Source organism: Erinaceus europaeus, chromosome 17, assembly GCF_950295315.1.
Source record: "Erinaceus europaeus chromosome 17, mEriEur2.1, whole genome shotgun sequence".
NCBI lineage: Eukaryota > Metazoa > Chordata > Mammalia > Eulipotyphla > Erinaceidae > Erinaceus > Erinaceus europaeus.
In genome coordinates, this window is record NC_080178.1 from 70929458 (window position 1) to 70952078 (window position 22621).

At 42.3% G+C, this 22621-nt stretch overlaps 1 protein-coding gene across 11 annotated transcripts in view; it reads right to left on the minus strand.

Annotated features, from left to right (window-relative positions):
* Positions 1-22621, minus strand: part of ANO5 (anoctamin 5) — a 144212-nt gene that overhangs the window by 102951 nt on the left and 18640 nt on the right. For 5 of the 11 annotated variants that reach the window (XM_060177007.1, XM_060177010.1, XM_060177011.1 and 2 more), the window contains 9 exons: positions 20879-20920; positions 17830-17943; positions 15695-15763; positions 13313-13597; positions 11557-11670; positions 4466-4581; positions 2981-3115; positions 1248-1353; positions 1089-1149 (listed from right to left, as the gene is read on the minus strand). In XM_060177007.1, coding sequence (XP_060032990.1) covers positions 1089-1149; positions 1248-1353; positions 2981-3115; positions 4466-4581; positions 11557-11670; positions 13313-13597; positions 15695-15763; positions 17830-17943; positions 20879-20920 — 1042 coding nt within the window. The remainder of the gene's footprint in view (positions 1-1088; positions 1150-1247; positions 1354-2980; positions 3116-4465; positions 4582-11556; positions 11671-13312; positions 13598-15694; positions 15764-17829; positions 17944-20878; positions 20921-22621) is intronic. The other 6 variants (XM_060177009.1, XM_060177008.1, XM_060177012.1 and 3 more) reach the window with 3 other exon arrangements.

The following is a 22621-nucleotide window of genomic DNA, read 5'->3' on the forward strand; positions in this document are numbered from 1 at the left end:
TGCAGCCTCAGGCTTGAGAGTCTGTCTGCATAACCATTATGCTGTCTCCCGCATCCTAGGAACAAATTTCTAATGATCAGAATAGGAACCTACAATTAGACACAGGGCTTTAGGATCAAATACAAACTTACTAGCCCTTAACAGCCTTTGATTCTGACTCCAGCCTCTATCTGGGACTCTGTACCCCTCCAGGTTTCTTTATATTTACATTTATCTTCTCCTAAATGGAGTATTAAGCCCGTTTGCACTACAGTTCTGGAAGACCACATGAACTGGAATATATATGAAACTTCAAAGACTGTAGAGTCTCTTAGAAAAATGAGCCGATGGTTAAGAGAGCTTCGACTGAATCAAGGAGTAAACAGTGCTGGTGTGGACCCTCACAGCAACTGCACAAAGGTATAAATTTAACTTTAGTATAAAAAAGAGGATTCTGAACAGGGATTTTCTTTTTAACTTCAGGATCATTTTATTGGTCCCTATCCATTGGCTCCTACGCACCATTTGCACTGATGTAGAGGACTGTTGTCCTGAGCTTGTACTTTTCCGCGTCTCCCTGTGGGAAAGCATTTTGAGAGAGCTATTTACTGCGGGTCAGGCGATAGCGCAGCGGGTTAAGTGCAGACAGCACAAAGCACAAGGTGCAAGGATCGGAATAAGGATCCTGGTTCGAGCCCCCAGCTCCCCATCTGCAGGGGAGATGCTTCACAGGCGGTGAAGCAGGTCTACAGCTATCTGTCTTTCTCTCCCCCTCTCTGTCTTCCCCTCCTCTCTCCATTTCTCTCTGTCCTATCCAACAACAAACGACATCAACAATAACAATAATAATAACCACAACAATGATAAAACAACCGGGACAACAAAAGAGGAAAAAAAAAAAAAAACTCCAGGAGCACTGGATTCACAGTGCAGGCACTGAGCCCCAGTGATAACCCTGGAGGCAAAAAAAAAAAAAAAATTGTTAAACTCACATCTCATTATAAATTGATACAAGGGCCACAAAAGATGAGCACAAAGTTTAAACAGTTTAAGAATAAACTGTTTATAAATAAATAAAGAGAGAGAGAGAGAGAGGGCTATTTACTCACCCCAGATGCCCATGAATATTGCAAAGAACACTGTGGACTCATTGTCAAACAGATGGGAGACCTGTAAAGACAGTGGCATTACAAAGGCTAACCGATGTCGATTCCAATGTCAGAAGAGGAGCGTTGCAAGACTTCTCTGCCTTCCTCGGGCAGACGCACCTTTGAGGCCAGACAGGTGGTGTTCAGTCTCCAGAAATCACATACTACGTCACAGAGTGGGCACATGATGATCTTGCCTCCGATCTCAGGGTCACAGATTTCAGTGCTGCGGAGAGAACAGTAAAGTTACTTTTTTTTAATATTTTTTTTCTTTTGTATATATTTATTTATTTCCTTTTGTTGCCCTTGTTTTATTTTTAAAATATTTTTTTATTTATTCCCTTTTTGTTGTCCTTGTTGTTTCACTGTTGTAGTTATTGTTGTTGTTCCTGATGTCGTTGTTGTTGGATAGGACAGAGAGAAATGGAGAGAGGAGGGGAAGACAGAGAGGGGGAGAGAAAGACAGACACCTGCAGACCTGCTTCACCTCTTGTGAAGCGACTCCCCTGCAGGTGGGGAGCCAGGGGCTCGAACTGGGATCCTTATGCTGGTCCTTGCGCTTTGCGCCACATGCGCTTAACCCGCTGCGCTAACACCAGACTCCCCAGTAAATTTACATTTAAAAGTGGCAGTGGCGTGAGGGAGTCAGGCGGTAGCACAGCAGGTTAAGCACACATGACGCAGAGCGCAAGGAAGGACCGACTTAAGGATCCAGGTTCTAGCCCCCGACTCCCCACCTGCAGAGGAGTCACTCCACAGGCGGTGAAGCAGGTCTGCAGGTGTCTGTCTTTCTCTCCCCCTGTCTTCCCCTCCTCTCTCCATTTCTCTCTGTCCTATCCAACAACAATGACATCAATAATAACTACAACAATAAAACAACAAGCGCAACAAAAAGGGAATAAGTAAATAAATAAATTTTTTTAAAGTGGCGTGGGATTGGATACAAGGCCCAAAATATTCTTATTGGAACTACTGTCTACCCAGCTCCCCACACTCACATGGCAAAAGGGGTACACGGACGCTGTGATTTCTGTCACAGGTCACACTGCCTTTGCAGTAGATTCTTTTTAATAAACAGTTTTTATTATCTTTATTTATTTATTTTTAATTATTTATCCATTCCCTTTTGTTGCCCTTGTTGTTTTATTGTTGTAGTTATTGTTGTGATTGATGTCGTCGTTGTTGGATAGGACAGAGAGAAAGGGAGAGAGGAGGGGAGGACAGAGAGGGGGAGAGAAAGACAGACACCTGCAGACCTGCTTCACTGCCTGTGAAGCGACTCCCCTGAAGGTGGGGAGCTGGGTGCTCGAACCAGGATCCTTATCTTTATTAATTTCATAGAGACAGCCAGAAATCATGAGGAAGGTGTATACAGAGAGGGAAAGAGACAGAGAGACACCTGCAGTCCTGCTTCACCACTTGTGAAGTTTTCCCCCTGTAGGTGGGGACTGGGGGCTTGAACCCGCGTCCTTGCACACTGTTAACATTTGCATTCAACCAGCTGTGCCACCACCCGGCCCCTGAAGTAGATTCTTTAGAGATGATCTTTACACACTGATTTCCCAGCTCTGGGAGACAACACTGTAGCTCCTGAGAAAGGCTTTCCTGCCTGAGGCTCCAATGTCCCATGTTCAACCCCTGATACTCTCTCTTCAGTTGCTCTGGTAAAAACAAATGAACAAAACTGGTTTCCCAAAAAGTCCCACCTAAAGGGACAGCTGCTATGTTTGGGTCATTTTTCAGAAAGGTGAACTATCTGCTGACAAGACAGAGCTTAGGACACCAGGACTAGAGCCTGTGACATAAGCTGAAGGCATTTTCACTGTCTGGGGAGTGTCCGCTGTTGCACGTACCTGCTCGTGTTAGCATTCATGGACAACAAGCCATACACAAAACAAAACAAGCCAACTATAGCTGCTAGCGTCAACATTTCCGTGTAGAATCCAAGGAAGACGAAATAAATGCCGATTTTTTCTCCGTAATAATTCCTGTGGAAGAGGATAAGGGAAGAACCAGAAGTTGGGAGTGTTATATCGTCCCAGAGAGACCTGTTTCGTATCTGAGGAGGTGTGCAACCCAGTTCTCCATCCACGGCTTTCTAGATTCGTGATCTCACTAGTAATGAGAACTTCTCTAGGGGCTGGGTGGTGGCGCACCTGGTTGAGTGCATAAGGACCCCGGTTCAAGCTCCTGGGACCTCTGGTGTGTGTGCATGTTTCCAGTGTGTGTGTGTGTGTGTGTGTGTGTGTGTGTGTGTGTGTGTGTGTATGTGTGTTTCCAGTGTGTGTGTGTGTGTTTCCAGAGTGTTTGTGTGTGTGTGTTTCCAGTGTGTGTGTGTGTTTCCAGTGTGTGTGTGTGTGTGTTTCCAGAGTGTCTGTGTGTGTGTATTTCCAGTGTGTGTGTGTTTCCAGAGTGTGTGTGTTTCCAGAGTGTGTGTGTGTTTCGTGTATGTGTGTGTGTGTTTCGTGTGTGTGTTTCCAGTGTGTGTGTGTGTGTTTCCAGAGTGTCTGTGTGTGTGTATTTCCAGTGTGTGTGCGTGTGTTTCCAGAGTGTGTGTGTGTGTGTGTGTGTGTGTGTGTGTGTGTGTGTGTGTGTGTGTGTGTGTTTCATTGCCACCAGGGTTACTGACTGGCCAGGGTGCCTGCATGACGAATACACTGTTCCTGGCATGGCAGTCACATTTTCTATTTATTTGATAGAACAGAGAATCTGAGAGATTAGTGGGAGATGGAGATAGAAACAGAGGAAGAGGAAGTGGGGCTGTAGCCCAGTGGATTAAGTGCACGTGGCACAAAGCTCAAGGACCGGTATAAGGATCCGGGTTCAAGCCCTGGCTCCCCACCCCCAGAGGAGTCGCTTCACAGGTAGTGAAGCAGGTCTGCAGGTGTCTATCTTTCTCTCCCCCTCTCTGTCTTCCCCTCCTCTCTCCATTTCTCCCTGTCCTATCCAACAACAAGGACAGCAATGCCAACAACAATAATGACGATAAAACAACAAAAGGGGAAAAATTTAAATAAATAAATAATTTTTAAAAATAAATAAGCAAATCTTCACAAATGTTAATACTGAAATAGGAAGTCAGCCACATTTGTGCTCAATGGAAATTAAAGCCTTCAAATCTAAGTTAATGTTACCTGCTGAAATAGCTGAGCTTCCACCTTGTTGTAAAAGGGAATGAGTGGCAGCTAACAAAGTGTTTTTTTTAAAAAAAATCCTGTTGCCTTGATCTAAGGCAAAATGCATTCTGCGAACATCTGTGGTTATAGGGGTATCAGCTTAGAGGGCAGGACTTGTAAGCACACCAGATCTTAACGAGTTTAATCTTGTTGAACACTTACTTAATCAAGTCTAAAGGCTGTTCCTTGTAGAAATAGGATATCCGGGCCCAGTTCTGGCAAAGTAGGTATCTTTCATTGACAGGATTAGGAGGTTCTGAAGGTTTCCAGTATTGACCCTACAGATATTCAAGGAGACAGTGATTAAACAACAGTCAACGGTGCATGCATGAGTCCTACTTCTAAGGACTAATGGAGAGTACTAGTACTTTATTTATTATGTTCTCCTTCCTTTTTTTGTCTTTTTGTTTGTTTGTTTGTTTTTGCCTTCAGGGTTATCGCTGGGGCTCAGAGCCAGCACTACGAATCCACTGCTCCTGGAGGCCATTTTTCCCATTTTACTGGATGGACAGAGAGAAAATGAGAGGGGAGGAGGAGGCAGACGGGGAGAGACAGAGACACCTCCAGATCTGCCTCACCTCTTGTGAGGCACCCCCCTACAGGTGGGGAGCCAGGGGCTCAAACCTTGTGTGAGTCCTTGTGCTTAGTACTAAGTGTATTTAACTAGGTGCACTACTGCCCAGCCCGTTAGTACTAATGGAATCATTCACTAAAGTCTACTGTAAACTGTAACAGTAATAATTTATTTACCAAATTCCTAGACCCAGTTATTTAAGATGTAAGTTAATGCTTGCCATCCTGCTCTTTCTTTCTTCCTTTTGTTCATTCTTTTCTTTCTCTCCTCCTCTCTTTCTTTTTTCCTTCCTTTCTGGCCTTTCTTTCAACCACAGCAATGATCAGCTCTGGCTTATGGTGGTGTGGGGAACTGAACCTGGGACTTTGGAGCCTCAGGCATGAGAGTCTCTTTGCATGATCATCCTCTCTACCCTTGCCCAGACATCTTGCCCTTTCTCAGCGCTGGTCCTCTGAATCCTAATACAATACCCGTGGGTCATAGACTCAAGGAAGGGTAAAACTGGGCAAGACATTAGAAATACTCTTTTATTTTATAGCTGGAAAAATCAGCCCCAAGTAAAGATAAGTGAATGGCTTCAAGTAACACTGCTATGACAAGAATGTCCTCTAAGGAACCTCCTTCATCCTAACCAGCCACAACCCATATCCAGTTCCAAGAGAACTTAAATTTTTGTGTTTCCGAACTTCAGTATTATTTCATGCATAAACTCTTCTCTTAGTGTCAGGTCCTAACTGGCTTTCTAAATGTCAGCTCAGGCTGAGCAGTCCACCATTCACACGCAGTTCCTTAACAGACTCTCTGCAAGCGTCTGACTACACAAGTGAACTTCTGGAGGCCGCACTGTGCTCAGTGTAGAATGAAGCATGTAAAAATCTCTAGTGATACGGGGTGACCTTTTGTATTCTTCAGACTGTGAATTTATTTTGGCATTATTCTTTAAGAAATTTTTATATTATATATAATATATATATTTAGATAGAGTTAGACACACACACACATACACACACAGATAGAGACTACAGCTTGGCAGCTTCCTTCGATGTCTTGAGAGTGGGGCTTGAACCTGGCAACAGAGCACACTGTCCAAGGAAGCTGTCCTGTCAGCCCTGCAACTGTCTTCTTAGAGAGCTTATCCTACTTGAGCATCTTGAGAAATGAAATAAAAATAAATTCCCCACCCTACCCCACTAGGGAAAGATAGAAACAGCCTAGGGGGATGGATCCACCTGCCAACACCCATGTCTAGCGGGGAAGCAATTCCAGAAGCCAGACCTTCTACCTTCTGCATCCCACAGTGACCCTGGGTCCATGCTCCCAGAGGGATAAAGAAAAGGAAAGCTATCAGGGGAGGGGGTGGGACACAGAATTCTGGTGGTGGGAACTGTATGGAATTATTCCCCTTATCTTACAATCTAGTTAATCATTATTAAATCACTATTTTTTATTTTTATTTTATTATTATTTTTTGCCTCCAGGGTTATCGCTGGGGCTCGGTGCCTGCACTGACTGCACTGCTCCTGGAGGCTATTTTTTTTCCTTTTGTTGCCCTTGTTTTATCCTTATTATTACTATTGTTGTTTCATATTGCTGTCATTGTTGTTGGACAGGACAGAGAGAAGTCAAGAGAGGAGACAGGGAGAGAAAGACAGACACCTGCAGACCTGCTTCACCGCTTGTGAGGCGACCCCCCAGCAGGTGAGGAACCAGGAGCTCAAACCAGGATCCTTATGCCAGTCTTTGTGCTTTGCACCATGTGCTCTTAACCTGCTGTGCTACTGCCTGGCCCCCAATCACTAGTAACTTTTAAATAATCTTTTAAGACACAAAAGGGCAAGTCCAATATCTTAAATTTCACTCAGAAGAAAACAGAGGAAAATTAACAGACGTTGGCTGTCTAAAACAATAGTAATACTCATTTTCTAGCAAGTGTGAGGCATTACATTGAAAAACTAGATGAAAAGATTAAGCTGTCTGATGACTTGGCAATATTTTGAAGAGATGTAATGCCTTCCGTGCAAGCAGACAAAAGCTTCAAAACCTTCAGAAAAGAAATGAGCCCATAAGTGAGGAAAGGTTAACAAGAAATGTCAATCATGATAGACCTACCCACCTTACCATACGCCCTTGGGATTATTAAGAAGCCACTGTCCCCTGAAAAGGCTTTTATTTATTTACCTACAAGGGAGAAAAAGAGAGGAAAGGTGGGGAGAGAGGGAAGAATATGGTTCCTTTAACAGTTTAATTAAATTCACCTAAACGAATATTCCTGTTGTCTGGTCAGTGGTAAGGGTTAGGGCCAGGGCCAGGGCCAGGGCCAGGGCTAGTGTTAGGGCTCTGGGTAGTGTCAGGGTAAAAACAGGTCAAAGGTCCCTGGGGTCAGAGCTCTGTAACGTGCAGAATCATGGACTGAACAAGAAGCGGAAGACATCCTTGTGGGTTAGAAGAATCTTCTATTCCTTGCCTTTACTGGTGGTTACAGGGCTCTGCACATCTGTCTGACTCATTAAACAATACATTCAAAGAACTAGTCCAGTCGTCAGCAGTAAAGACCTGCCCAAGTTCCAGGTTTGGCCCCAACACCTACTCTTCTCAGTGGTGTTCTGCTTCCTTTTCTCTCTTTCTCATACACACACCAAATAAAATAAATAAATCTTGGCTGGGGAGACAGCATAATGATTATGCAAATGACTTTCATGCCTGAGGTCCTAAACTCCAGGTTTAATCCCCTGCAACATCATAAACCAAAGCAGTGCTCTGGTAAAAATACACAATTTAATCCCCTGCAACATCATAAGCCAAAGCAGTGCTCTGGTAAAAATACACAAAATAAAGAAATCATGGAAAGTTACACTCCTTTAGAAAACTGCCAATGACTTTGGAAAATTCTTAACATCAAAGATGTTAGAAATAGCAAAGGTATTCAACTAACTAGGGTTGAATTGGCCCAGTCAATGACCAACACAAATAATAATAAACAAATAAATAACAAGTAAACAGTAATAGAAGAAAGCTAGCCTGACAGCTTAAGACTCAGAGGGAGTTTGGGCTCTGGAAATTGTCACAGTAACAAAACCTTGACAACTCTGGATAATGGGTTTAGATGACACTTCTGTCGACACTTCTATATATCTAAGGAATGTGTCTCTTAGAAAGTACACCATTAAAATAGCTTAGAATCAGGAGTCAGACTGTAGCGCAGCGGGTTAAGAGCATGTGGGGCTATGCAGCTACTAAGAACAATGAACCCACCTTCTCTGACCCATCTTGGTCAGAGCTAGAAGGAATTATGTTAAGTGAGCTAAGTCAGAAAGATAAAGATGAGTATGGGATGATCCCACTCATCAACCTAGCACGTTATGATTGGGCCCTCCTCAATCGCTATCGAACGGGCCATGGCCGGTGCGCCGCTATGTTCCATCGCTGGGGAGCCAGAGACGACCCGAACTGCCCCTGCGGCTCCAGACAGACTATGACCCACATAGTTAACGACTGCCACCTCTCCAGATTCAAAGGAGGTCTCGAAACTTTACATCAGGCTCAACCTGACGCTGTTGACTGGCTATGGAAGAAGGGCAAACGCTAGAGGAAGAACAGACGTTGAGAAAGAAGATCTGAAAGGAAAACTAAAAGCAGGATCTGACTAAATTGAAAATAGGGCACCAAAGTAAAAACCCTGTGGTGAGGGAGACGGTGGACATGAGGCTTCCTGGGCTGGCGGGGGGTGGGGGTGGATGGGTGGGATGGGACACAATCTTTTGGTGGTGGGAATGGTGTTTATGTACCCACCTATTAAATTGTAGTCATATAAATCACTATTTAATTAATATGAGGGGGGAAATTGATTGTATGTCTAACAAAGGGACTTTTCAAAGTTAACCCAATTACCAAATAATGTGATGTTAACAATAACTATCCATTGTCTTCTTGAACCCTAAGGCAGCAGGAACCTCACATTTCCACTATACAGCCTAAACTTCCCCCAGTCCTGGGACCCTAGGGTAGGGCCCACTTTCCCATATGCTTCTCCCAATTCTTAGCAAATAATATCGCAACCTAATCAACACAAGGAGTGCCACCCCAGCATGCTTCACTTCAGACTGTGTCCAGAGACTACACGTGTGGAATGACAACCCTTCAGCTTCATCACTCGGTGAGACCTTTCCTTTCATAGTATTCTCTAATTCCATCCCAGGTGGTTCACTTCCTAACAAAGTCCCAAAACCTAGATATACACCAGGTTCCAGGAAATAGAGCTTATGTTCACATGTATCCATAAACCAGGGCAAATATATACCTGAAAGCAGAAGTACACTAGAGTTTGCAGTGAGTACCCCTCAACACTTCATCTCTACTATTCCATCCTTTGGGTCCACGATTCTTCAACAATTTGTTTGGCTGTGTATGTTAACTCTTTTTTCAGCCACCAGGTTCCAGATGCTGTCAGGATGCCGGCCAGGCTTCCCTGGACTGAAGACGCCACCAATGCGTCCTGGAGCTCTGCTTCCCCAGAGACCCACCCTACTAGGGAAAGAGAGAGGCAGACTGGGAGTATGGACCAACCAGTCAACGCCCATGTTCAGCGGGGAAGCAATTACAGAAGGCAGCCCTTCCACCTTCTGCAACCCACAATGACCCTGTGTCCATGCTCCCAGAGGGATAGAGAGTGGGAAAGCTATCAGGGGAGGGGATGGGATATGGTGACTGGGTGGTGGGAATTGTGTGGAGTTGTACCCCCCCATCCTATGATTTTGTTAATGTCTCCTTTCTTAAGTAAAAAAAAAGTCTTCCCGTTGCTATGGAAACTTTTCAGTAGTAAAATCTGATTTTGCAGTAACAGCTTAGAAACAATTACACATGATAACAACTTAACTGTATTATTTATCTGCAATTTAAAGTAACTCACAGATGCTTCAAATTCTCTAACTTTCCAAAGTAATTTCCTACCTATCTTATTATTATAAAATGAGGTGATAAAAATGTGAGTAGTTGTAAAGATTAGAATCTTACCCATAATGTTACAAAATGAAATGTGTGAATAAAATGGAGATAAGGTTTAAATAATATATTGAACTTTAGAAATAAAATAAATAAATAAAAAAGAGCATGTGGTGCAAAGTGCAAGGACCAGCATAAGGATCCCAGTTCAAGCCCCCAGCTCCCCACCTGCAGGAGAGTCATCTGCAGGTGTCTGTCTTTCTCTGCCCCCAGTCTTCCCTTCCTCTCTCCATTTCTCTCTGTCCTATCCAACAATGACGACATCAATAACAACAACAATAATAACTACAACAATAAAACAACAAGGGCAACAAAAGGGAATAAATAAATTATATACACATATCTTAGAATCATATGAGCCAATAAAACAAAACCCAAAGAAACAATACTTCTAAGAGTTTATCTCCTCAAAGAAATTTATATACATTCAGACATGTGATGTCTTCTGTCAATAAGGGCTGAAATTTAACCCTTGGATACTCAAAAGAAACAGTTTCCAGGGGCTGGGCGCTAGTGCAGCAGGTTAAGCATGCATGGTGTGAAGCACAAGGACCAGCATAAGGAACCTGGTTTGAGCCCCTGGTTCCCTACCTGCAGGGGAGTCACTTCACAGGCGGTGAAGCAGGTCTGCAGGTGTCTGTCTTTCTCTCCCCCTCTCTGTCTTTCCCTCCTCTCTCCATTTCTCTCTGTCCTATCCAACAACAACGATAAAATAGAAAAAAATGGCCTCCAGGAGCAGTGGATTCATAGTGCAGGCAGTGAGACCCAACAATAACCCTGGAGGCAGGGGGGGGAAAAGAAAGGAAGGAAAGAAGGAAGGAAGGGAGGGAGGGAGGAAGGAAGGAAGGTAGGAAGGAAGAAAGGAAGGCAGGCCGGCCTCCGGCTCCCCACCTGCAGGGGAGTCACTTCACAAGAGGTGAAGCAGGTCTGCAGGTGTCTATCTTTCTCTCCCCTCTCTGTCTTCCCCTCCTCTCTCTATTTCTCTCTGTCCTATCCAACAACAACAACATCAATAACAACAACAACTACTACAACAATGAAACAACAAGGGCAACAAAAGGGAATATTTTTTTTAAAAAAGCATAAAAAAGAGTCTCCCAAAAAAAACCTCTGAGAAACCAAGTTGTCTTAGATGATATGTAACTTTCTAAATATTTTTTTTTATTGAAGTCACTCTGGCTAATAACAGCATTACTTAAGTTTCAGGTGTGTGTCATTAAAAATCAATGTACGTATAAGTTAACCATTAAATATCACTTATTTGTTGAACTTACAAAGTTCAATGTTTATTTAGCTTGTTTGGCAGTCTGGCAGTTTTGCATAATTTTTGTATCCATTCTATGAGCTTAGAACCATGGTTATATGTCAACATGTAACCAAATGCTTTACATATGATTGAAAATAACTATCAAATGCATAGACAGCTACAGGTAGTTTCTACAGGAAACGTACCTGAAAACATAATAACCTTTAAAAAGTCTACTGAAATCTCAAATATGAAGAGGTATTAAAGATATTATATATATATAATATGGGAACGTGCCCAACACCCAACATGAAAATTCATCACTGTCACAAAAAGGAAATAAGTTGAAGAAAGTTTCTTGTCCAACAAACCAACTTTCAGAAGTACAGAGGAGGGAAAATGGAACCAATATTTCAAAACCAAGTTTATACTTACGTCATGGAGCGGAAAGGCAGAGGAGTAAGTGGAAGAAGTTAGCAGTCTGTCAATGCCAATTCTCTTTTTCCCTTCTTCCATACCGAAAGGACACCGGGAGAGAATGTAATAAACCTGCAACGGAAACACAGGCACACGCACACGTCTCAGACCTTGAAGCTTTTCATATTTTCTTCAGATGACAGCTTAACAACATTCACTTGGTCTCGATGGGGACATGGACGCTTCAAATTTCCTGGGGCTTTTAGAGAAGGTATTTTTAAATCAATAATCTAGTAAACATTAGCTATTCTGCATATTTTTAAAATTTTCCTTAAGAAATTTTCTCCAAAAAGAAGAACTCAGTCTTGGGGTGTTAACCTAGTGGTAATTTTTGCTCCACTTGATATTAAGACTTTTTATAAGTTATCGTAATCGATGTAGCCTGGCATTTTCAATAAAACAAAATCCGGACTTAAGAAAAACTTTATTTATTTATTCAGACAGTAAAATTTGGCTTTTCTTTCACAGGAAGAATTCAGTCTCAGTCACGGACGGCCTTTTATTTGTGCAAATGAGGAGTCTACAAGTCAGTGTTGGTTCAGATAGAAAGTGTGTCACAGTTTAGGGTCCTCTGTAGACTGAAGCTGAATTATAATTGGGTCAACCTAGCTAACGAGTACTCTGATGGTTCAATGATGAAAAACAATTCAGTAAACATCATTTATAAGACAAAGAAAAAAAATATGGAAGTCCCGTCTCTGACTTTTGTTATTATGAAGTAACAATAAAAGGAAGAAGTTTCAAGGTCAAGAATCAATTTGCAGGTGGATGGGTGGTGGCATACCTGGTTGAGCGCACGTTACAGTGCACAAGGACCCAGGTTCCAGGCCCCGGTCCCCACCTTCGGAGGAAAGCTATGCAAGCGGTGAACAGGTCTGCAGGTATCTGTCTCTCTCCCTCTCTATTTCCCCCTCCTCTCTCAATTTCTCTCTGTCCTATCCAATAAAATGGGGAACAAATGGCCACCAGGAGCAGTAGATTTGTAGTGCAGGCACTGACCCCCAGGGATAACCCTGGAGGCAGAGAGAAAAACAAAGCGAGAGAGAGAAACCCGCAGACCTGCTTCACCATTCCTGAAGCTCCCCCCCATGCAGGTGGGGATGGGGGCTTGAACCCGGGTACTTTCGTATTAGAACGTGTGCACAGCTAGGTGCACCACCACCCGGCCCCACAGACTGATTTTGTTTTCTTTCTTTTTTATCTTTACTTATTGGACCGAGACAGCCAGAAATCGCTTCTTATACTTTTAAAAAGCAGTTTGTAACGTGGTAAGAAATCAACACACAAGGGGCACAAGTAAACTTTCTTTCTGATTTCCATAAATATTTTTTTAAGTCAAATGACTATTTTTTTCTTTAATCTTTATTTATTATGGGATAGAGACCGAGAGAAACTGAGAGGAGGAGGGACAGAGAGGGAGAGACAGAGAGACACCTGCAGCCCTGTTTCACCACCCATGAAGCTTCCCCCTGCAGGTGGGGACCGGGGGCTCCAACCCAGGGGGCCTGGCCGTGGCAAGGTAAAGTGTGCGCTCCACCAGATGCATCATGAGGTCAGGCCCCTCACATGGACCTTTCAATTTTTTACACAAAACCACCGTGTGGACCTCATAACGCACATGGGCACGTGATGCACCGACGTGCCCCAGATTCCGACAGGTCCCTCCCTCCTCTGCAGGGTCGCGCTCAAAGGTCTTTTCTGCCTTTCTACCTACAATTCTGTTCCTGGATGACGACGGAAAGAAGTTGGCCGGCTCGTCAATGAGGAAGAGCTCTTGGCGATATCTGGTGAACTGGGCCGTGAAGTATTCTGGATGAGGATGCTTGATCTCCTTTGGAAGCCTCACAGGCTTGAGCATGTAGCTGAAGGGGGAGTTCTGCACCCGGGGAATGTCGCTCTCCTCGATCGGCATCTTCATACCTAGCACCTCGGCGTAAGTCATCAGGACCTCCCAAGGGGCATGGATCTTGACAAAGTAAGTTCTTCCATCTTCAGAATTCTATCTCAAGGGGGGTACAGTGACAGAGGACACGCAGATGTGATGAAAAACATCTCAGCTGCAGATGCCAGAGCATGTTTCATTCATTGAAATCTTTCCAGCAAAACTTTGAGCAAAGCAAACGTTCAGGACACACGTATGTATTGCACTTGTATATGCATGCATGAACGACTTTATGTTGTAGACGTAAGTTATGTGTGTGTGTGTGTGTGAGAGAGAAAAGAGACAGAAAAATCTTAATACTGAGAGGGCCAGGTGGTGGTGCACCGCGTTAAGTGCACATAGTAAGAAGCGCAAGGATCCTGGTTGGAGCCCTCGGCGCCCCACCTGTAGGGAGGGAGGAAGCTTCATCAGCGGTGAAGTAGTCAGCAGGTATCTCTCTCTCTCCTATTCAACAAAGTAGAAAAAATGGTCTCCAGGAGCAATGGATTAGTATTGCAGGCACAGAACCACAGTGGTAACTCCAGAGGCATAAAAAAAGAAAGAAAAAGAAGAGAGAGAGGGAGAGAGAGGAGAAAAATCCTAACATTGTTCAGGGTCAGTGAACACTAGTCCCAATCCGCAGATTGCACATGTGGTTCTCATAAATTTCTTCTGGCTTGCTTTCTTGTTGTTGTTGCTACACATGTGCTTCACTGTTCTGGAGTGATTCCATCAAACATATATACATATATGGAGAGAGAGAGAGAGATTAACTACAGTCCCAAGCTTCCTCCAAGCAGAAGGGGCAAGGCTCAGCGTGAGTCACCTGGTGCACTGTTCAGGTGAGCTGTTTTGCCAACCCCAATCCCTTTAGTTTTTTAATGAGTCTGAACTCAAGAGTTGCACTTAAGGGATATGAGCAACCGACAGAGAAAATACGAGATGCACTCACAGCACACCTTGCCCCGGTTTCTGTGTGTAGCCTGCACCCTAGGTAGCATGGCTTCACTACACAGAATGAAACACAAAAGTAGACATTGTTTGGCTTTTTTTTTCTTTACATATTTATTGATCCACTGAATGCAGGAATAAATGAAAGCTATAGAGAAGACTAATTTAAAACAAGTAATAATTTTGTGGACAAAGTAGGTTGAAAGATGTCTTTCAAAACATTTTGAAATTAAAAAAAAAAACATTAAAAGGCAGAAGATTAAAAATGAAGGGAGAGGGCTGGGAAGACAGCATAAAGGTTCTGCAAAAAGACTTTCAATGTCTGAGGTTCCTATGGCCCAGGATCAATGCTCTGCACCACCATAAGCCAGAGCTGAGTTGAACTCTGGTCTCTCTCTCTGTGTGTGTGTCTCTCTCTGTAGTTTTCTGTCTCTCTGTGTGTATAGTTTTCTTTTTTTAATATTTATTTATTTTGTTGCCTTTTTTTTCATTGTAGTTAATTGCTGTTGTTACTGATGTTGTTGTTGTTGGATAGGACAGAGAGAAATGGAGAGAGAAGGGGAAGACAGGGGGAGAGAAAGATACCTGCAGACCTGCTTCACCGATTGTGAAGCGACTCCCCTGCATGTAGGGAGCCAGGGGCTCAAACTGGGATCCTTTGACTGGTCCTTGCACTTCGTGCCACCTGCGCTTAACCCACTGTGCTACCACCCAACTCCCTGTGTGTAGTTTTCTATCTATATAAGTCTTTCTCGATCTCTCTCCTATTCTCCCCCTCCTCCCTCATATCTCTCATCCTCTTTCTCTCATTAAAATAAAATACTTTTCCAAAAATGAATAAGGAGTTGGCACGGTCATGATCAGAAAAATAACCTGGATGAAATAGGGTTTTTTTGCAGCATAGTCAGACTAACTCATCAGGGTGTCAGTTTACTGACAGTCTTGTACGAGACAGTTATGAAAGAAAAAAAAAACATATGTAATTGTCTCTGCATGCAGGATTGAATTATATGTTGAATCTTAACATGTTCTGCTCAGTGTCATATATTCAGAGCACTAATCTACTTGCTTACTGGGAACAACACATGTCCAGGTATCGCCAGTGTGCATGTCAGCAGTCAAATAGCTGCTGTACCTCACCCAAACCCAAGAGCAGAAGAAAAGCAAACCACATTCAACCCCAGCCCCCAAGACTCTTGTATAAATCAACAACTTTAAAAGTACCATTTTGTCTTCAATTTCCAACTCTAGACCTGTTTTTCTGAGATTCAGTTCAAACTCTTTCCTTCTTTCCTATGGAAAAACAGATCAGAAGAATTATGTAGAACACTTGTATTTGCCCAGGGACGGACAGATGAGGTACAGGATGACAGCATCTCCAAACAGACCACAGCCTATTCCATGGATGTTGTCAGGATTAAGCTCAGTCTCAGTGGCCAGACTGACTGTTCACCTGCAGTCGGACTCATAATATAACTGAGACATTTTCAGCCATATAGGATTAACTTCCCAGAAGTGTATAGGACCTACATCTGGGGGAAAAAAAAAAAAAAACATGAAACTCTGCCTAACCCTATTTTAAAACTTGATAAACAGAAATCTATTATGCTCCCTAGTTGGAAAGAGAATTAAAAAAATATATCAATGGTGTGGCTGTAGATAGTATAATGGTTATACAAACAGACTCTCATGGCTGAGACTCCAGAGTTCCTGGTTCAATCCCCCACACCACCATAAACCAGAGCTGAACAGTGCACTGGTAAAAAAAAAAAAAAAAAAAAAATATATATATATATATATATATATATATATATATATATGTTCTAAAGAATGGTATGCTTAATTAATCTTTAAGTCAAAATATCATGGCATGTTAATCTTGAAGAACAGAATAGCCTCACTTAAAAAAAAAAAAAGTTAAATTGGGAGTCCAGCAGTAGCACAGTGGGTTAAGCGCATGTGGCGCAAAGCGCAAGAACCGGCGTAAGGGTCCTGGTTCGAGCCCCCGGCTCCCCACCTGCAGGGGAGTCGCTTCACAGGTGGTGAAGCAGGTCTGCAGGTGTGTCTTTCTCTCCCCCTCTCTGTCTCCGCCTCCTCTCCCCATTTCTCTCTGTCCTATCCAACAACGACAAAAACAAGAATAACTATAACAATAAAAAACAAGGGTGACAAAAGGGAATAAATACATTTTTTAAAGTTAAATTATATGCAAATAATTATTATTTGTGGACTTTAGAAAACTTCTTTTTAAAAAAATCTTGATTTAAATTCAGATTAAGGTGGGAAAATTCTTATAGTATAGGAAAAGGAAGACCAAATGATTATCATAAAACAGTAAAAAGTTACATAAAGTTTTCAAACTTCAGAGATGTGAAAGTGCACACATGCAAGGCCCTGACTTCGCAAAAATAAGCAAACCAGCTAATTCAGGAAATGGCGTGTTGTAGTCAGATCAGACAAGAATTGAAGGCCAGGCCATGGCATGACAGCTATCTGTCAGAACAGATGAGTCATGTGCTTGCAAAATGAAAATTTGGCAAGTTATATTTAATATCTAAAGGTATGTTGCATACAGGGAATTGGAGACAGCATAATGGATATGCAAACAGATTCTCATGGCTGAAGCTCTGAGGTCCCCGGTTCAGTCCTCTGCACCACCATAAGCCAGAGCTGAGCAGGGCTCTGGTAAGAATAAAAAACAAAATATAATAATAATAATAATAATAATAAAGTATGTTGTGATGATTTCCCACCTTCTGCACCCCATAAAGATCTTTGGTCCAGGGGGTCAGGCGGTAATGCAGCAGGTTAAGCGCATGTGGCACAAAGCGCAAGGACCCAGTTCGAGCTCCGGCTCCCCACCTGCAGGGGAGTTGCTTCGCAGGTGGTGAAGCAGGCCTGCAGGTGTCTGTCTTTCTCTCCCTCTCTCTGTCTTTCCCTCCTCTCTCCATTTCTCTCTGTCCTATCCAACAATGAACGACATCAATAATAACCACAACAAGGCTACAACAACAAGGGCAACAAAAGGGGGAAAAATGGCCTCCAGAAGCAGTGGATTCATGGTCTAGGCACTGAGGCCCAGCAATAACCCTGGAGACAAAAAAAAAAAAATCTTTCGTCCATATTCCAGAGGGATAAAGAATAGGGAAGCCTCCAGTGGAGGGGATGGGACACAGAACTCTGGTGGTGGGAACTGTGTGGAATTACAATCTTTTTGGTCATTATTAAATATCTAATAAAAAAATTAAGATAAAAGTGTATGCTGCATGCAAATGCACTAACTGCTTGAAAGAAAAGATGTTAGTGTCCAAAAGTTTAACCGACTTTCTGACCCATGTTTCTCTTGTGTGAGTACTTACTGCTTTTATCTCGCCTTCTCTCTTCAAGTCATCGACATAGGAAAGAACAAAATCAATTTGTCTAATCCCATCTCGGAAGAAGATAGAATCTTTGCTTTGTTTGTGTTTCTTAAACTGCAGGAAACACAAAGGACAAAAGTTAAAATACTAAGTTTAAAGTGACAGAGACACAGAGGTTCAGGGATCAGCAAACTCTTGTTCCCATCTACTTTGTGTTTCAGTCCTGAAATCACAGGTCAGACAAATAACCAGACTTTTCATCAACAGAAGGCTCTATCTGCTTTACAAAGTGAATTCCATAAAGGAGATAGATATTATAACACATGCAGTCAGCCAGGTGCGCTACTACCCAGCCCCAGAGGTAGATACTAAATAGTAAAGATTCAAAACAAATGTTAACGACATGCACATGCAAAAAAACACCACTCTATGCTTACAAAAATATGAATATATGTGTACACTGACCCCAAGAAGTATGTCATCATCGGAGGCTTGCCTTCAGTGGACAATACACCCGTGATTAGAATGGTAAATAATTCATGGTTATGTACTACTTTGGTAGTGACACTGACTGTAGATAGTTAGTGAATCTCACTGGAAGAAGACATTTAAAACAGTGCTTATCCTATGGTTCCATAAAATTATCACACTTTCCCCTTCAGTATCACCTTCCCAGAGAAGTCAGTGTCAACCCTTTTCAAACAGGGATTCCCTTGACATAGTAGGTAGATTTACAAATTCAGCTTCCACAGGCTGTAATTCCTTCCTTTACAAAACCACACAAAAAATTAAATAAAATAAAGTTAGAGGCTTTAGGGAGTCAGGTGATAATACAGCGGGTTAAGCGCACGTGGCATGAAGTGCAAGGACCGGCTTTTCGAGCCCCCGGCTCCCCACCTGCAGGGGAGTCGCTTCACAGGCAGTGAAGCAGGTCTGCAGGTGTCTGTCTTTCTCTCCCCCTCTCTGTCTTCCCCTCCTCTCTCCATTTCTCTCTGTCCTATCTAACAATGATGACATTAATAATAATAACAATAACTACAGCAACAAAAAAACAAGGACAACAAAAGGGAAAAAATAAATAAATATTTAAAAAGTTAAGACCTTCTGAAAGAAGAAATTTCCTATTTGACTAGTCTGACTTAAGAACAGTTTATATGTAACAGTACTTGGAATAAATAAGCCAGAAACAATATTCAGGGTAATGTCAAGGAAGGGTGCTGGGAATGTCCAAGGTCTGTCTAACCCTGTAATGGCAAGGACCTTTCCAACCTATGACTAGGAAACTGGACATTTTTAATGTTCAAAACTAGTGATTATGACAGTTTGTGAGTTTCTCAGAGAGACTACTCAGTGCCACTTTTCAATCAAGTCAGGACAAGCAGACTTCTCATAAAAGAACTAGATGTCAGTCAGTCAGGTAAGAACAGGATAACAAAAATGTCTGGGCGTCTATGAGTAGACTAATGGTATTTCACATATGGATACATTACTAAGTATCTCAGGGGAGAAGTAGCAGCCCAGGAATGGTGGGTAAAAATGGACAAAGAAATAAGAAAATGTAGGGATCCTAAAAATTAAATGTAAAAATATACTCACATAAACACTGTCTCCCTAGTGAAAGGACGCACAATCATCTTACTTTGTCTACAAGTCAGTAAAAGGGGCTGAGAAAACACAGACTCTGATCATACCTTGATACAGACATCCAGACATCATACCTTGATCATAAATCACTGGACAAATTAAAACAAACAAAAAAATAATCATCTGAGTCTTGTAAATTTTCACAGTAATTCTATCTCATAAAATTTATCCAAGCTTGGGGCAGTCAATAGGGGCAGAAAAAAATTACTGGTTAAATGTCATCAGAGTATCAGAAGAAGAAGAAAAATAAAGCAACTCTTTTTTTTCATCTAAACTTGTGACAGTCTTATTTTGAAGGGCACTTTTAAGACAACTTAGCCTTCCAAATGTCCTTATTCTTTGAACAAGCTACATCTAAACCAACTAAGAGTGACAGTGGATGGGCAAACAAAAGTTTTAAAAGGGAATCAGAAGAGTATTTGATGATTCCAATAAAATGAAATAGCTAGAAAAGCATTAGTACAATGAGTCTCCCCAGTGTGGAGTTAAAATGGGTTATGTAGTATACCTGCCTTCCCCTGAACCCACACGCTACCTACGGAAAGCTGCAGCCTCTGTCACTATCCAGGGCCTCGCTCTAAGCTGTGATTCATTTAAGAAGAACACAGAGAAATCATTGCTAGTCTTGTAGTACAATATGAGGTATCTTCAGACCGAGAGAGAAGACTATTATGATTTTGTTACAAATTACTGCTACTAAAATCTTGTGCTTTGGTTTTGATCAAGACATGAACATACTTTTTATCTTTATTTATTGGATAGAAACAGCCAGAAATCAAGAGGGAAGGGGGTGATAGAGAGGGAGAGAGACAGAGAGACACCTGCAGCCCTGCTTCAGCACTTGTGAAGATTTCCCCCTACAGGTGGGGACCGGGGGCTTAAACCCGGGTCCTTGCGCGCTGTAATATGTGTGTTCAACCAGGTGTGCCACCACCCAGCCCCCAAGACATGAACATACTTTGCGCTCGCTCTCTCTCTCTCCCTCTCTCTCTCCCTCTCTCTCTCCCTCTCTCTGTGTATGTGTTTATATTTGATTTGTTACTAGAGATGCCTTTTAAAATTGAGGCAAACATCTTCATGGCTTTCTTTGAATGAGGTAGCTACCTGTGAGTAACAGACCTGAATTCTTTATAGGAAATCTTCATATAATAAGAACCCTGAAATTGTGAATTCTGTACGTGTGTCCATGCATGTTATTCATATGCATACATATATAGCATACATGCGTATAGATGTGCACACACAACTTCGAAAAGAGGTCTATTAACTGAATCAGATTAAGTCTTTATCAGTCCATTGGGGATCAGTGTCAAGGTCCCCAGAGTTAACAGAATTATTTGGGCTAAGAACGACTCAGGCTACCACTTCAGCCATTCAGAGCAAGAGCAGCACCGGCTGTTTTTACCATAAGACGCCGCCTCAGGAACAAATTGTATCGTTTTGCAGGCTGTGAAGCAATCAACAGAATATTAGCAAATCCTCCCAGAATCAAGAAGCAAAGATTTCCCAAAAAGCTGACAAGCCAACAACCCTTCATGACGGCCATAGATTAATGAGCTTGGGCATGTGATATTTAAAGAGAGTGTAGAAATAGGGAGCAAGGAGGGCAGAAGAACAAAAAGAGGAAGAAAGCAATAAAGAATAAAAGTGTAAAAATACTTTAGGGGCTGGGCAGCGGCATCCCTGGTTGAGCTGAGCGCACATGTTATGATGCACAAGGACCCGGGTTTGAGCCCCCAGTCTCCACCTGAAAGGGGTAAGTTCCACGAGTGGTGAAGCAGGGCTGCAGGTGTCTCTCTATCTCTCTCCCTCTCTATCAACTCCTTCCGTCCCAATTTCTGGCTGTCTCTATCCAATAAATAAATAAAGAGAATAAAAAGTGAAATAATAACAATACTTTAAAGCAAGTGTCTCCTTTGTGGGGTAACTTCATATAATGTATATTTGTGGAACTAAATAATTACGGGAGAAGAAAAAGAAGAATGAAGGATATAGGAGAATAACAACTAATGCGAAATAAAATAGGCATTTTATTAAACGTGCCCATATGTCAAGCAAAAAAAAAAAAAATGACTGTAAATATACATGTTTACCCAACTGTCTAAAATGACAGCCTCTCAAGATTCCAGAGTATGTGAAAACATCATTTGATTATTTCAATCCCGAGTCCTCTCAATCTTTAATGACCATAATTATTGTTGTTCCTATTAAAAGAGTAGTTTATTTATCTATCACTCCATGAAAGGAGAGAGAGAACAAGAAGGAGAGAGAACTAGAGCATCCATCTGACAAGTGTGATGCCAGGCAACAAATTCTGAACCTCCCGCTTGGGAGAGAGCCCAGTGCTTTATTCAGTAAGCTGTCTCTGCTGTTTGCTTGCTTACTGATTGACTATTTCAGGGGCTCTGATGTGACTAGTCAACCTTTTCAGAGAAAGTCACGGAAGGGGTAGGTGGAAGGCCAGCACAGCACCCACATTTCCCCCAAGGTGGTGGGGCTGGGCTCTAACCCAGGTTCCACACGTGGCAGACCAGGTACATTATCCAGGTATGTTGGCTGGCTATTATTTTTAAACACAGGGGAATGATTGAAAAATATGTGGGGGAAATCAGTAATATTTGAAATAAAACCAAACCCACGTGACCAAAACAAAAATGCAAGTATTAGTATTCCGTAGTATACTGAAGTGGGAAATACTCCTGTAAGTTTACTGATAAACAGGCTCAGCATTTATCACACCAAGTCCCTCTTTAAGTTTTCTTGGAATAGACTAGAGAGATGCAGGCAACTGTGGCTCCAGGAGTGAGAATCCTCTGCCTCCATAAACCCACCGACACGCTGTCTGCTTAAAATACAAGAGATTCAAGACAGATGTGAATCATCACAAAGAACATAACTAAGTTACATTCTTCTCTGGGGCTGAGAGAGATGCCTCTGCATGCACATGTCTCACTCACCCTCTTTCTGAAATATATATATACATATATATATATGTATATGAGTTTTTCTTTTTTTATTGCTGTAGTTATTATTGTTGTCATTGTTGTTAGAACAGAGAGAAATGGAGAGAGGAGGGGAAGACAAAGGAAAAGAGAAAGATAGACACCTGCAGACCTGCTTCACTGCCTGTGAAGGGACTCCCTGAAGG